Source organism: Sturnus vulgaris, chromosome 28 (genome assembly GCF_052056855.1).
Source record: "Sturnus vulgaris isolate bStuVul1 chromosome 28, bStuVul1.hap1, whole genome shotgun sequence".
Classification (NCBI taxonomy): domain Eukaryota; kingdom Metazoa; phylum Chordata; class Aves; order Passeriformes; family Sturnidae; genus Sturnus; species Sturnus vulgaris.
Window position 1 is genome coordinate 6,677,838 of NC_142270.1, and position 15,630 is coordinate 6,693,467.

Genomic DNA, 15,630 nt, shown 5'->3' on the forward strand with positions numbered 1-15,630 from the left:
GTGTTGATAAGGGAGTTCTTGAATGGCGTTTTGTGTTGTTTTTGTTTTTGGTGGGGCGTTGTTTTTAAAGGATACCTTGATAAGGTTTGCCGATGGCGTTCTAGCCTGTAGCATAAGGCATAGGGTAGTTTTTGAATTATTTTGTGGTGGCTTTGATTCTTGCCAGTATGTAGTGTTTGTTTGAGGTAATGCTGTGTAGCTAATTTCTGTTTTCTTATTAATATTAGAATTGGAGTGTTGTAGTATATGGGCTGTTATTATATCCTAGGGGTTCTATTTATTTGGTTTGATTGTTTTCTAGTTATGGATAATTTTTCTCAAAAAACCATTTTCAGAATTTCAGGCGTGACACAAAAGAACACTCAGATTGCTGGAAGGGAAACGTGTGCCCAGATTGTCTCGAAGCAGTGCTGCTGTCGGTTCTCGTTCAGTTGTGTCTTCTGAAAATGAGACTGTTGTATTCATTGCGCTGTGCTAAACACTTGTCATTCTCCCAATGCCAGGAAACAGATGAAGCTTGAAGAAAGAGGAAGGAATTTGGAAGCGTACAAACAAGCTGAGAAGAGGTTCAGAGATCAGGGTGCTCACTGGCAGCAGGGGCTGGGGTTAGGGCTGAGCAGGAGCAAAGCCGGAGCACATCAACCTCACCTCGTGTTTTCTCGGGGGCTTTATGGCCCTGGCAAGAGAGAGATGTTCACTGATGAGTCCCAGGCCGAGCCGTGAGCACAGCATGTTGTGTTGGAGCTGGGGGTTTTTTTTGAGACGTTCAGCAGCCACACTCTCTAGTCAAGAGTCCTGAGGTTTGTTGCTGCTCCACTTTCATCCTCATATCCAGCTTCCAGCCCTTTTCTTCTCTCTGTCCAGTGTGTCTTTTGTGTTCCTTTCTTGTCCTGTGTGCTCCCCATCCCATTCCCGTTCCCTACGGAGGGGAGGGTGTGGAGACTGGGGGCTCCGACGTGGTTTGGGGCGCCCCAAGGTCCCTGGGAAAGGGAGCCGGGCTGCGCTGGAGGAGCAGGTGAGTCGGGCATGGGGGGGGGGGGGGGGGGGTCATGCTGGGTGCCGGAACATTGACAGGGAGGGGTGGGTGTAGAATGCATGAAAAACAGAACCATAAAAAATAGCTAAATATAGTCTAAAAGGAATGTTTAAATGCTTTTTATTTGGGTAGAGGCACGGTTTTTATAGCTAATATAAAAATAAAATATAAAGAATAGAACTAGATTGGTATACATGTAAAATATAATGAAATATAAGTAGCAAATATCTATGAAAAATCTAGTGTATAACAGAAATAATGCAAATATAAGAATATGTATAAATATAAAATAGAGCTATGAGAATGGTAATAAGAATGGGGTAAAACATCAGTGAGAAATGGAAAAAAAACCACATGAAAAATGGTGGGAAAATCAGTGAGAAATGGAGAAAAATCAGTGAAAAACGGGGGGGGGAATCTTTGAAAAATGGGGAAAAAATCAGTGAGAAATGGGGGAAAAGTCGATGAAAAATGGGGGAATATTCAGTGAGAAATGGGGGGGGGGGGAATCAGTGAGAAATGGGGAAAAAATCCATGGAAAACAGGGAAACAATCCATGAGCAATGGCGGGAACAGAGCGAGCTGTTGTCGCTCGTGCTGTGGTGGCTGATGCTGTGGGGAAAAAATAAGTGAAAAATGGGGGCAATAATCAGTGATAAATGGGGAGAAAATCAGTGATTAATGGGCGGAAAAATGCATGAAAAATGGAAGGAAAAATTCAGAGAGAAATGGGGGCAAATATCAGTGATAAATGGGGAAAAAAATCAGCGATTAATGGGGGGAAAAATGCATGGAAAATGGGGGGAAAATTCAGAGAGAAATGGGGGCAAAAATCAGTGAGCAATGGGGGGGAAAATCGGGAAATATCCATGGAAAAATGGGGGAAAAAAAATCAGTGAGAAATGGGGAAAATATGGGAAAAAATCCACGAAAATTGCGGGAAAAAATGCATGAAAAATTGGGGAAAAATCAGTAAGAAATGGGGGAAAAAATCCATGAAAAATGGCGGGAAAAATCAGATCAGCGATCGATAGCTAATGCGTGCCTATGGATTAGATCGGCGATCGATTGATCACGACTACCGATCGATTATATCGGCGTTCGATTGCTAATGCCTGCCGATCGATTAGCTCGGCGATCGATTGATTGCGCCTGCCGATCGATTATATCGGCGTTCGATTGCTAATGCCTGCCGATCGATTAGCTCGGCGATCGATTGATCCGCCTGCCGATCGATTATATCGGCGTTCGATTGCTAATGCCTGCCGATCGATTAGATCGGCGATCGATTGATCGCGCCTGCCGATCGATTATATCGGCGATCGATTGCCAATGCCTGCCGATCGATTATATCGGCGATCGATTGATCGCGCCTGCCGATCGATTATATCGGCGTTCGATTGCTAATGCCTGCCGATCGATTAGACCGGCGATCGATTGATCGCGCCTGCGGATCGATTCGATCGGCGATCGATTGCTAATGCCTGCCGATCGATTAGACCGGCGATCGATTGATCGCGCCTGCCGATCGATTAGATCGGCGTTCGATTGCTAATGCCTGCCGATCGATTAGCTCGGCGATCGATTGATCCGCCTGCCGATCGATTATATCGGCGATCGATTGATCGCGCCTGCCGATCGATTATATCGGCGATCGATTGCTAATGCCTGCCGATCGATTAGATCGGCGATCGATTGATCGCGCCTGCCGATCGATTATATCGGCGTTCGATTGCTAATGCCTGCCGATCGATTAGACCGGCGATCGATTGCTAATGCCTGCGGATCGATTCGATCGGCGATCGATTGCTAATGCCTGCCGATCGATTATATCGGCGATCGACTGATCGCGCCTGCCGATCGATTCGATCGGCGATCGATTGCTAATGCCTGCGGATCGATTAGATCGGAGATCGATTGCCAATGCCTGCCGATCGATTAGATCGGCGATCGATTGATCGCGACTGCCGATCGATTATATCGGCGATCGATTGATCGTGCCTGCAATCGATTATAACGGCGATCGATTGCCAATGCCTGCCTATCGATTAGATCGGCGATCGATTGATCGCGACTGCCGATCGATTACATCGGCGATCGATTGATCGTGCCTGCCGATCGATTAGCTCGGCGATCGATTGCCAATGCCTGCCGATCGATTAGATCGGCGATCGATTGCTCATGCCAGCCGATCGATTGCTAATGCACACTATTTGCACACTCCTTGCACACCTTTTGCACTCATACAGAGGCAGGAGGTTTCTCAGTTCTGGTCGGGGTTTTTTGGGGCGTTCATTCCGGGGGATTTCCTCAAGGATTGGGACACTCCTTGATTCCATCCCTTGCCTGTCTCCCAAGCGCCACCCTGTGGGCAGAGCGCGGTACTGCGCGCCTGCCTCTCCCAAGATGGCGGCTCGGGTGTCGCTCCCCGACCTTCTAACTCTGGCTGCAAAAGGAGGGTGGCACAGCAAGGAGCCCGCTCGCTCTAGTGGGATGCCTGCGCACGACGCCGACACCGATCCCACGGGTGCGATTTTCGGCGGCGTTTCCAATCGTGCGGACATCTCCTTCAGCCCGCTTCGGCCCGGGGAAGAGGGGCGGGGCCGCCAGCGATGGTCCCGGCGCAGCCCGGGCAGGCTCGGGGCGGAGCCGGGGCTTGGCGAGGCGGGGCACGGAGGTCCCGGGGACGGGACCGGGCGGGGCCGGGGCGGTGCTTTAGGGGCGGTCCCCAGTGGTCCCGGGCGGCACCGGGGGCGGGGCCGGGTGATCCCGGAGCGGTACCGAGCTGTGCTGGGGACGGTGCTGCAGGGGCGGTGCCGGGCCCGCCTCAGGGTGATTGAATGCCCAGAAATCGCCTCCTCTGCCCCGTGCTCACACTGAGCTGCGGGCTGCAGCGTGCTGTCGGAGCTCCGCACACAGCACGGATTTGGGCTTCCCCTCCTCTCAAACCCTCTCCCCCTTCTTCCTCCTCCTCATCTTCCTCTTTGTCCTCTGTCACTGCTGAGGCTCTGGAAAGAACTGAAATTCTGCAGGGAGACATGTCCTCTCGTGGCCCCAGGGACTGCCTCGGCACGGGCCACGAGCGCCTCCGGCCCCTGCCTTCTCCTGCTTGAAAAGATCACCTGGAGCCCGAGCTCGGGGGGGTGAAATCAGCTGAAATCCAGGTAACTCTGTCAAGTGCCCCCAGGGACATCGGCGGGGCTGGGGAATGAGGGTTTGAAACAGCAAATTCTTTGGAATATACACCTGTCCCTGTGCCGATGCTGCTGAGCTTCCTGCCACAGTATATCCCCACTCCATGAGGCGCTGTGAGGTTATGGCAGAGGGAATTGAGCAGGGAATTCGGGGCTATGGGCATAATTCACGGGAGCTAGCAAAGCTGACAGCGAACCCCAAATCGGGGCACAGCACAGAGAACAATCTGTGTGCTGCCCTGTCAGCTCAAGCTCCTGGGCTGGGAAGTATTGGGAGTTAAATGTATGGAATTACACAAATCACAGCAACTGGCATCACCCAGAGGGACAAACCAAGTCCCAAACAATTCCTCCCCAATCCACTCTGGGAAAAACACCCTGTGCCTGCCAGGAGCTCTGACCCTGCTTTTCCTACCAGCTCCTGAGCAGTGTCAGGGCCACCACGACGCCTTTAAAATCCAGATAAACCCCAAATCCTACACAGTGATTAATCCAAAGAAAGTACTGAATTGTTGTCATTAAAAGCTCAAAACTCATTAAGAATTCTATGACAACAGTGTAATGGACTCCCAGGAACCTCATGAATGCTCTCAGTTTCATTTTTGTGTATTTTTACTCCCTCATTTGGCAGCTTGTAAAACTTATCCTGGAATTCAGAGGTCAAGCAGGATCGACTTTGGATTGACCTTCACCTCTGGTCCCACTTTGTGCAAACACAACTCGTGCCCAGGTGGGTGAACTCATCACCTCAGCTTTTCACTCCAGAATATCCCCTCCTTATTTCCCTGTAGATGAACTCAGATCCACTCCTCACCTCCACTCCAAGCGTCCATTCTGTTCCCCACAGGCCCTGGTGGCCCCGGGGAGCTCCCTTGGCCTTTCTCCTGCCCCTCTGCAGCCCGAGGTCGCTACACAAACAGTTCTTGTGTCCCCTCTAAATGACCCCGGGTTTTCTGCTCAATGAATGGCATGACCCGTGCCCACTGCTCATGATTCACCCAACCAAAATCGAGAGCAAATGTTGCTTGGGCTTTAAGAACTTGAAATAACTCTGAAGCAAAAGAAATCACCTTTTTCTTCTGGTTTTTATTTTTATTTTTTCATTTAAGATGCTGGACTTGCCTCTGTGGATGTGTGCTGAGCTCTCACTGCAGGGGACTGTCAGGCCTGAATGGCTGTGAGTTCGTGTTCTTCTCAGTAGGGAATCAGAAATTATTCTTAGACCATAGAATTGTTTTCTGAAACCTTTCCCCTTTCCTCTTTGTGCCTTTGAATTTTTCAGCTGTTCCCTGTTGTCACTTCCCCTGCCTGACTTCTGTGCAGCTCCTAGCTGGGAAAAACTGGGAAAACTTAGGGGGTACAGAGGTGGAATTTTTGGCTGGATTTTTCTAACACTTCTAATTTTGCTGAACTTATTTCCCCAGTGAGAAGAGCACGAACTCACAGCCATGCAGGCCTGACAGTCACTGCGGGAAATCTGACACAGTATTAATAAGTAACCTTTCCTGAGAGCAGTCACCACCCCAGTCCTCCAGCCTTGTCAAATGTTTGCAATGAATGGACCCAAGTTCTAATCCTTAATCTAAATTTATGTCAGCTTTTGTTAGAAAGATACCGGACAGTAAATCATACAAGAGAATTTAAAAATTGCACAAAGAATAACAGGCCCAGACCAAACCCAACCGCCCCCATCAGTGCTCCACCCCAATTTTGGGAGAAACAGTGATACAGTTTATAAATACTCTCCTTCCACACTATTCAGTCCTTCACCGCACATCCCCAGAGAGGAGTCCCTCAGACCTTGCTCCCCTGAACACCAGGAGAGCTGGAGTTTCACCCAGATCCCACATTCCCATGGCAGTTAATCCCAGCAGGGAGGCAAAGAGGAACCCTGCATCCTCTGACATAGCCCACAGCACGGGCAGCACCAGGAGCCCTCCAGGCTCAGACCTCTGGTGCTGAAGCCTCTGGGCTTTGGCTGATCAAACACCACAGCTCTTGGCAAAGATGGCAGGAGAATCGTGATTCTTCCTGTCCTGAAAGAGAGGAGGAAAAGAAAATTAAGTCGACTGCAGAAGGATTCCAGCTCTCACACTTCTGGGGGGGGGAGAGGGAGGGGGAAGTGATTTGCCTAATTTCCACTGAAATCAGAGGTAAATGGTTCTAATCTGTATCCTTGGAAATCTGCAATTAGATATTTCGTCAACACTGGATTTAGTCTATTAAAAGCTGTACATTTTTCCCTCAACCATGCTTTATGCATACTAGAGAAATAAATTTGCACGTTTTCTGGCTTTTCTGACATTTCCTGGCTTTTTAATCCTAGTCTTTGCCTTCTGAAAAGCATTAATTGACTCAATTTTCACTCATGACAAATCCACCTGGTTTTTAAAATATGAGATTTTACATTCATAGCGACAGAATTTTCATTGACATTTAAACTTGACTGAAAAATGTGCATGATTTCTACCGTGTTACCCTGAATGAGAACTCTATCTGTCAATTTAAATAACTTTCACTCTTTTCTTATTCATCATACAGCTTTTATCCCTTCAGATACCTTTGCTTTCTATCTATATTGTACAGCAAACCTCCACAACTTTAACTTTTCCATCTTTTCTGAGACATGTTTTCTTGTATTTCAATTACCAGTGGCCTGGCGTTTCATTTGCTCTGGCTTTCTTTGTGACTTTTGTTACCTTATTTAGCCCACGAAAACACCCACAGGGAATATAACCACAGCAGCTTATCAGAGCTGTAAAATTGAGGCTACATTTCTGATGTGCAATATGCTCTTGCAGTACCTTCACGAGGGCATTCTGCATACAGCAGGAGAATATTTACTGATGTACTAGTGCAATAATGACCCACCTGCCTCTGCTCCTCTCTGGGGCACTTTCTGTCTGTAGGGATTGGAATTAACGACAGTCTCTCTGTGCTGCCTGATGTCAGAGCTGAGAAAGGTGTCGAGGATATATAAGAGTCGTGAGACTTGCCAGAAAGGAAGAGGGAGAAGGATACTCCAGAGCCAGATGCAAGCGTGGAATTGTTGCATGCACACTTCCTGCTAACCAAGAGGGCTTGCTGGCTTCTCCAGTTAGATCTGTGACCACAAAAAGGTAAATACTTTGCCTTTTTTCTTACTTTCCCTGCAGTGTAAAAGATGCGCCTTTAGAAAAGCACTATATCCCCTATTATTAATCAAGAGCATTTTTTCAGGAAAAGACTAAGACAGCTTTAAAGTAAACTGCACTGGGGACCAGAATTTGAGACTGGGATATGTCAGGAAACGCAAATCAGAGATAAGGGATAGGATTGAAACTACTGGATGGAAAATGAGCATTTACTGCTGAGAGCTATATTTCTGAAACTGAATTGTGTCACTAAACTTGAAGGGATCATTTTTCTCACTCTAGCTTGTGAAAAAGACTAATTGCTCTTGATTTAGGACAGAATGGGCATCGGTGATAGGATGTGCTGAAGAGTATTTGGGTTAGCTTTCAGTTTTGAATCACTATTCTTTTCAGAAAGTTTGGAAGGGAAGATGCGCAACCTGAAGTTGTCAGTTTTCTTCATTGCACTTTCTGTCACTCTGAGCTGTTTGGAAGCTACACCTATTGAGGGGTGAGTGACAAATAATCATGTTTATTTCTTTTTAGGGAAAAAGGTGTTCAGATTATTGCATGAGTTGCTTTTGCTTTCATGTCTTAAATAATATAAAAATAGAGTTATTCAAGCTCACTGTTTTATTGTTGTTCAGAGATTACTGTCTCTGGCTGATGATCTATCTGATGGTACTTCCAAGAGACAAGGATGGATGTTGCCTGTAATGTCACACAATACACTCTCAGGACTCAGTGAGGAAATGCCAGAACAACCAGCAGCAAAGACAAAAAGGTATTGATTTTCCTTGTTTCTTCCAGCCATATCAGATTGAATCATGAAGCAAACTTTGTTCCAGTGATATCCTGCTATTTGAGAGACTTTGCTTCTGCTTTTTTTCCCTCAGGAAAAAAAAAAAAAAAAGATATTAAAATATCCTTCTACTAAACAGAGCTTTCCTATAAGCATAAAGATCAGCTTTTCTGTAACAAAAAGATCAAAGCATTTAGGGTCGAAAGTGAAATCCAGGGACTTTGTTTCAAATCATTTGATCATTTTACGATTATAAACTTTCTTAAATTAAAGAGGCTGCAAACTCTACATTACCTTGTGAAGAAAGGTGCATTTTGCAAGCGCCTTCCTTTTTAAAAAGTTCATCAGATTTCCAAGCCTGGAGGGGAAAGAAAAGAAAACATACCCTTCTTAATAATACTGCAGCTCTACTGGAATGGAATTATTTTATGGTAAAAATGCTTTCAGTAATTAAGCAATTTTAAAATCACATAATTAAATATTAATCATAGGAAGAAGGAAAAGAAGAAATTGATTCTGAGAGAATTTCACTTGTCTGAAATATATTGTTATTTATAAATTCAATTTCAGGACCTCTGTGAGAACCAGTTGCTATTTGAACCTTGTGTGGTAAGGACTTGAATAAAACCAAAAGAAATATCCATGAAAGTCAATGGGAGGTTATATAAAGCCCTATGCAACAATTTTCTTGTAATGCAATTACACATTTAAAATATTAATTGCTTAAGAACTGCTGCCTATCTACTAATCAAGAACCTGTATAAGACAGACATTCCTTTCATAGCTGCCTTTCCTCTTGTATTATTAGATCAATACAAATAACTTCAAAAGGTTATATGACATTTTAGATGATAGATTTAATAATCAGTAAGCAAAGGAACACATTGGTAACTGCTCAGAGTTTGAAACTGGGATATAGCTGCTCTTCACAGTAAATTTTAGCCACAAAGTGATATCTAATTCATGCCATATCAGCATGAAGAAGTCCAAGAAAATATGCAACAACTCAGTAGGCAATCTCTGCGAGCAAGTATTTCTGTTTGAAGGAAGAACACAGTAATCTAAGAAACAAGTCTGAAAACCCAAGCTAACCATTACATTGCAATTTAAAAAAACCCCTCGTGCTACATAGGTTTTACGTGGAGTTCTGTAAATGATCTGTCGGTTCAGATCATAAAATGTTATTTCTAGATACGGATCCTTCCTCGGACACTCTTTAAAGTATCATTCAGCAAAGGATTTTCTCTCACCACAACAGAACTTTCAATTTGCTGGTGTTTCAAAAGAGATGTGGCAGGTTTTTTTTTTTAGATGAAACCTCTGTTTAGTCAGAGCTAAGTGGGAGAGAGACAGAGCAAAAGACCCTCCTGAGTGATTCTGCAGTTGGCAGAAGCTGGCAATGCCTGCTACTTCTCATGATATGTGGTGCAGATGGGAGAAAGAGTCTTTGGGTTTAATCCACTTGCTGTGGACTGGAATATTACCACTCACTTCAGTGAGAGCAGGATGTAATTCTGTGAAAACATGAGAACTGAATAAATGTTAGTGATCATCATTATGTTAGTAATCCTCATGATATCAGCAAGAGCTCTAAATAGATTTAGAAGTTCAGCTGAAAGTTAAACATTTAATCATTGCTTTCACTTTGTGTCTCACCTATACTATCATTACAGGTCTTCTAAATGTCATAAACTGCTGTGCAGGATATCAATAAAAACGACATATGACAGTTCATGTCTCTGCATTTGAATAACCTCCATCATTAAAACTGATAATAGCACCCAGCACAAGGATTTTTTTCAGGAACAAAGTAGGTGGTGGGAAGATTCTAATGTTCCTGTATTTGTGCACATATTAAAAGAACTCCCACATTAGCAGAGCTCAAATGACTATGAGAAGTGGCACACTCGATGGCTCATTGTTTGACTTACTGCTGGCTGTCTTTGTTTCACCTTGGCAGTCACCAGCTGGAGAAGAGGAGATGCAACACGGCCACGTGTGTGACGCAGCGCTTGGCCGATTTCCTGGTGCGCTCCAGCGGCAGCGCCGGGGCCCTTTACCCGCCCACCAACGTGGGCTCCAACACCTATGGAAAGAGGGACAGAGAGCCCCAGAGCCACGCACAGCTTTAGGCTCTGGAGATGGCTGCTGACACTAGAAGCTCAGTTTTTATTGTATCAACAACCTCTCGGTCATTTATTACTTGTACAGTCTTACCAGTGCCTTGTTTTCTCTGTGTGTGTGGGGGGGTATGTGATTTATGTTCATCATTCCACCATGCATGTACAATGACATGCATAGGCTATTCTTCCAACCCCATTAAGAACTCCAGAAATCTGCTTGTTAAAATCCTTTGTAAAAATCTGTCACGATAATAAATGGAAAAGTAATGGCAACAATGTTATTATTATTATTATTATTATTATTATTATTATTATTATTATTATTATTATTAAAAGGATGAAAAAGATAACCCATGATGTGTATGTCTTTATAGTCACAGTCTGGTAAGAGAAAGAAACCGCCTTAATTAAAGAACAATAAATATCAGAATGCTAGCAAAAGTTATGTCCTAATGAAAGTAAAACAGAAGAATCTTCTGTTTTTTAAACATCTACAGCATCTTGTCTGGTACAGTTGAAGGAACAACTAGATGAGAAAAGATGCTGCATTGTGCACCATAATCAGACAATTATGCAGTTAACTGATTGGCCTGTTTCCACTATAACATACAGCAAGCAAGGAAACGTGGTCTTGCAGCACAGACTTCTGTGCCTACTGAGCAGGGGATTTTAAGGATTTGCAGTTCTTATGTTAAGATGATATCAGTAAAATGTAAGCATAATAAGTATAATAATATATGTAAGTATAATAAATATCAATAAGAGATAGCTCTGATACAATCTAGGAGAAACTCCCATCCTTGGGTATTCCTTTCCTTAACTACAGTAACAAAGGGAAGAGAAAAAACAATGAGTAGCTCAAGAACCAAAACACATCATAGAAACTCAGTAATTTTTTCCACTGGCATACTTAAATTGCTACCAAAATCCAGGGGAAATATTTCAGAGATGGGCAGACCTTAATGAGAATCTGACGGCATTATTTTCTCCTATCTCAGCCCAGAATCAGGGCAGGCTTAAAAACCTTTAAGTTCCTTTAAATTTTAAGCAAATTTTCATAGAGGTGAGCTGTTTCATTTCACAGAAATGGCTGTTTTGTCCACACTTCCTCAGTGAAGGGTTCACTGTTGTCCGAAAAACATTATTGTCCAATTACGAAAAACATTCAGCAGAACCTTAGTTCTGGAGAGGCAAATGAAAGTTCAATAACTGCCTTCAGTTGGTTTGTTTCCATTACAAAGTATACCTCGAAATAGAAACATTTTTGCTAATTTAATGTTAAATGGCATATTCACATCATTTCACACACAAAAAAATGCATGGGAATAAAAAGTACAGGATTCCTACTGTAAAAAGTGTTATTAATTACTCTCTTTATTGAGGGAAGTTTCAACCTTCATTAAAGTTCTAATGGATATTAATTCTGAATTTTATTGAGAAAACCGTTTATATGCCATTGAACTAATACTTCTGCCAGCTTGAAATGCCTTCCATTCCAGTTACTTTTGAGTTACGCTGCACACACACTGTGCGTTTAATTTGTTTTTAATTTAGAATATTTATTTCATTTATTAACATTTCAGAAAACAAATGAGAGAGAGGACAGCTTTCAAGTGTCTCTGCGAGATTGTTTGTACAGAGCAGTAACCAAGTGGAGCCTTCCCTGTGGGTAGCTGCTGATCTCTAGGCTGATCCCAGCCCGGAATATGAGCCACGCTTTATGCACCAGATTTTGTTTTTTCAGCTACCATTTGACAAACACTAACAAAGCACAGGCTGTCCATGCACAGGACCAGTGAAACTGGGTACATTATTTTCTGCCTCACACACTCTCGAATCTGGTGGATTGGATACCAGCATCTATTTCACACAATCAAACTATTCCACAAATACTGAAAAATCTAACTCGGTTCCTAAGTCAGTGAAACCACCAAGAGAGAAAAGAGGGGGACCATCTCACCTGTCTTTAGCTCCTCTTTGTCTAACCAGTTGTCAGCGCTCTCCTGCTATTTGGTGGAGGAAGACTACTTCCAATTCATCCCAGCTTAGACACCTATTTTAGGATGGGATTAATCACGCCTGAAGTGCCTCTATTTCTTCGCTGATGATAGAGAGTGTCTAGACAATTAGCTGAAAATGAGCACTTAGAATTAAGATAACTAGAGTTAGTTGACAGGAATCTCATCTGCATTTGGTATGAACCGTTCAAACTAAAATCAAAGAGAAAAAGATTTGGTAAAAAAACCCCACACCACCAGCACCTCAGACTCCAAATCAACTTTCATTCTGAGCTACGTTAGTTAATTCATCAGCCAGAGCATCTTGAGAAACTTCCTTCAGTGAGATTTGTTCCCGCCCGTACTCCCTTGAGAAGACAGCTCTGCTCCCTCCCTCCTGCTGTTGCTGCACTTGGCCTCTCAGAGACGAAGCATCTAGCCATAGTAAGGCTGGATACAAGCACAGTCCAGGGCTAAATGAGCCAGGAAAAGAATGGACTGTAATGGAAAAAAGAAAATAAATACATTTATTTAATAATGAATTAATTACTAATAAGCATTTAAGCATTACTTCATCAGCTCTGCAAACAGCATGGCCAGAATTTTCTGTGCATTTTTAAAAATCCCACTATGTATTTCTAGGCTTCTTCAGGGATGTAAATATTACTTGAGAATCGAGCCTTAGATAGATTGGATTCTTTTTCAATTCATCTGGCTTCCCTCCACCTTTCAGAGAATATGCAAGCAAACAAAAAATACAAAAGAGGAAAATTAAGAATACAGACAATGTGATAAACATGGCATTATTCCCCTTAAAAAACCGAAGATACTAAACCTCTGCTTTTTAGCATGTAAGTAACGAAGTCACACACGCCGCATATCAGGCAATGTTTAAATACAAAGCCAGTCCTAAAAAAGTCCAAGTGCACAAGCATAAAATAAAGCAGGAATATTTTGTCTAAGGATATATCGCTCAGTATTACCCATTAGCATTCCTTGTTTAACCTTTTATTGCATCTACTTATGTTAGTCACTTAAATCTTTAGTCTTTAAATCTCTGTTGTTTCCCCCCACTTTCTACACAAGGCTTTTACTTTTTAATGCATTAAAGGCTATTGTTGCAGCCACAGAACACTCCCATTGCACTTACCTATGCCCGATATGCAACAAATAGAAGTAAGAAAGCCTTCTCCTGCTGATATGACCGCTGCTCTTCCGGCCCTGCAGCCTCTCACCCCTACACCCTTCTAGAAACTCATGGCTGCTATCTTGCTGTGCTGCATCAAGAACAAATATGTTATTGAAATATAGAAATCATTGCCACCTGGAATAGGGTTCTGCAGTTGCTACTGCCCGAGGAATGAAAGGAAAACAGAGGTGGCCACACTGGCTGCACACTTGAATGCAATTACACAGCTGAATTCATGCACAAGTAAAATATAACCCGAAGGAAAGAAAAAATACCGGTTTTCTAGTGAAGCACAGAACAGCATCAATTTCCACAAACGAGGCTCAGTCCGAGTAAGAGCTGCAGCGCCACACTGCCTGGGGGGTTCTTCACTCCTTCCACACCCCAGTCCCCTCTCTCCAGCAGAGCAGCAACATCCAAGCTCGGTGTTCCAGCTGCTCATGTCTCTTTCAAAGAAAACTTAGCAATAAAAGCAGCTGTGAGTCAGGAAGACAGCCGAGTTTGCCCTTGAAAGGAGGTGGTCACACACAGTGAAAGACAAAATGCACAGAGAGCTCCTAAGGAAAAAAGGCAGCGACCACGTCTTTTCCCTGGGCTCTGCAGGGGAGGGGCTGTGCCGGCAATGTCCCTCCTGTGCCAAGTGTCACGATCCAAAAAAAAACCAACCCCAAATTATGGATTAGGATTATTGATTAGCAGGAGCGTGACCAGAGCCCCGGCAGGACGGCAGCGCAGCGCCGCCTGGCGGCGGAGCAGGAGAGCAGCGCCGGACCCCGTGCCAGTGTCGGTATCGCCGCGTCCCCTGCTAGCCGCGGCCATGCCGGTCCCGATGCCGCCCACGCCCCCCCGCGCGGCACCGGGTCCGCCCTCCGCCCGACTTCGTCGCGTCTCCGCCGTCGCTGTCCCTCCCGCCCCGAACTTCGGCGCCGCGGCCCGCCTCTTGGCATCATCTCGTCAACGCCCCACGGCGTCTCGCCCCCCCGCGGGACCCGAGCGTCCCCCGGGTCACCCGTCCGCAACACCGCCGCTCACCGCCGCGTCAGCCGGCCGGCCCACCCCCCCGCGGGACCTCGACAGCACATCCCCGCAGATCATAACGCCGGCGAGCAGAACTTCATGCGGGCCGCCATATTTGTCCGGTATCACGTGACCGGACGGGCGCCGCCATATTTACTGTTAGGGGCGGTCCCTGGCGGCCCGGCGGGGGCGGAGAGTGGGGAGGAGGCGGGGACAGTGGGCGGGGACACGGTGACGGCACTGATGGGGGTGGAGCCGAACGTGGCGGGAATGGGGGGTTCTGATAGGCGGGCCGGAACTGCCTCGGGCTCTGATTGGCTGGCCTGGCCATAAATACCGTGTATTTCGCAGGGTCGGGGCACTGCGGAGGCGGCGGCGGAAGAGGTAAGGGCGGGATCTGAGGGGGGCGGGCGGCGGTTAGGGGTGGCGCCGGGGCCCGGCCGGCGCGGCGCGGGGCCCGGGGTGGGTCGGCGGGCAGGCCCGAGCGGAGCTGCGGGGCGTGGTGGTGGGGGGGGGCGGGGCCCAGGGGGAGGTGGCGGGGCCGGGCCGGGCGGCGCGGGGGGGCGGTGGCGGCAGGGCCGGGCCGGGCGGCGCGGGGGGGCGGTGGCGGCAGGGCCGGGCCGGGCGGCGCGAGGGGGGGGGGGGGCGGCAGGGCCGGGCCGGGCGGCGCGGGGGGGGGGGGGGGACGGCAGGGCCGGGCCGGGCGGCGCGGGGGGGGGGGGGGGACGGCAGGGCCGGGCCGGGCGGCGCGGTGGGGGGGGGGGGGGGCGGCAGGGCCGGGCGGAGCGGCTGGGGCCCGGCGTGGCGTGTAGGGGGGGCGGCTACTGGGTCTGGGGGACTCCAGTGAGGCAATTTATATGGTTTCAAGTATTGGGAATAAAGGTGCTTTTTTATGTTTTTCTTATCTCTAAGCTTTATATGATTTAATCGCGTTTTCTTCTTTCTTAGACTGAAACTGAGAGGCTGGAGCTGAGGAAGCAGAGCTGGAGAAATACGGTAAGGTTTGAAAACATAACTGCTTTGGGGCTGTGTTAGGGCATATGGAGGCACGATGGTATGTGTGTGGCTGGATATTAAATCACTAAGGGATATGAAAGGGAGTCTAGAGATGTTAATGGGGTAAGGATTCTCAGATTGTGGCTGAAATATGAGTTCAGGA

At 46.3% G+C, this 15,630-nt stretch overlaps 1 protein-coding gene and 1 long non-coding RNA gene across 6 annotated transcripts; one reads left to right on the forward strand and one right to left on the reverse strand.

Annotated features, from left to right (window-relative positions):
- The first annotated feature begins 3,836 nt into the window (after positions 1–3,836).
- On the forward strand, positions 3,837–10,544 carry LOC148221016 (islet amyloid polypeptide-like). 3 transcript variants are annotated; one of them, XR_015808674.1, is made up of 6 exons: positions 3,837–4,200; positions 4,862–4,960; positions 7,140–7,349; positions 7,758–7,854; positions 7,991–8,127; positions 8,716–9,922. XR_015808674.1 is itself a non-coding variant. In XM_088179985.1 (3 exons), exons 1-3 carry the CDS (start codon positions 7,775–7,777, stop codon positions 10,275–10,277), a joined length of 387 nt encoding a protein of 128 aa, XP_088036111.1. In that variant the 5' UTR covers positions 7,764–7,774; the 3' UTR covers positions 10,278–10,544. The 3 variants fall into 3 exon arrangements, 1 of the variants encoding a protein (XP_088036111.1); XR_015808675.1 differs by having other exon boundaries at positions 9,819–9,922; XM_088179985.1 differs by lacking the exons at positions 3,837–4,200; positions 4,862–4,960; positions 7,140–7,349; positions 8,716–9,922 and adding an exon at positions 10,106–10,544 and having other exon boundaries at positions 7,764–7,854; positions 7,993–8,127.
- LOC148221017 (uncharacterized) lies at positions 7,959–14,192 on the reverse strand. 3 transcript variants are annotated; one of them, XR_015808678.1, is made up of 3 exons: positions 12,229–14,192; positions 10,077–10,231; positions 7,959–8,503 (listed from the first exon to the last, which is right to left on the reverse strand). It is a non-coding gene; the product is annotated as an uncharacterized LOC148221017 (long non-coding RNA). The 3 variants fall into 3 exon arrangements; XR_015808676.1 differs by having other exon boundaries at positions 10,077–13,542; positions 13,730–14,191; XR_015808677.1 differs by having other exon boundaries at positions 10,077–12,763; positions 13,416–14,191.
- Positions 14,193–15,630: the final 1,438 nt, after the last annotated feature.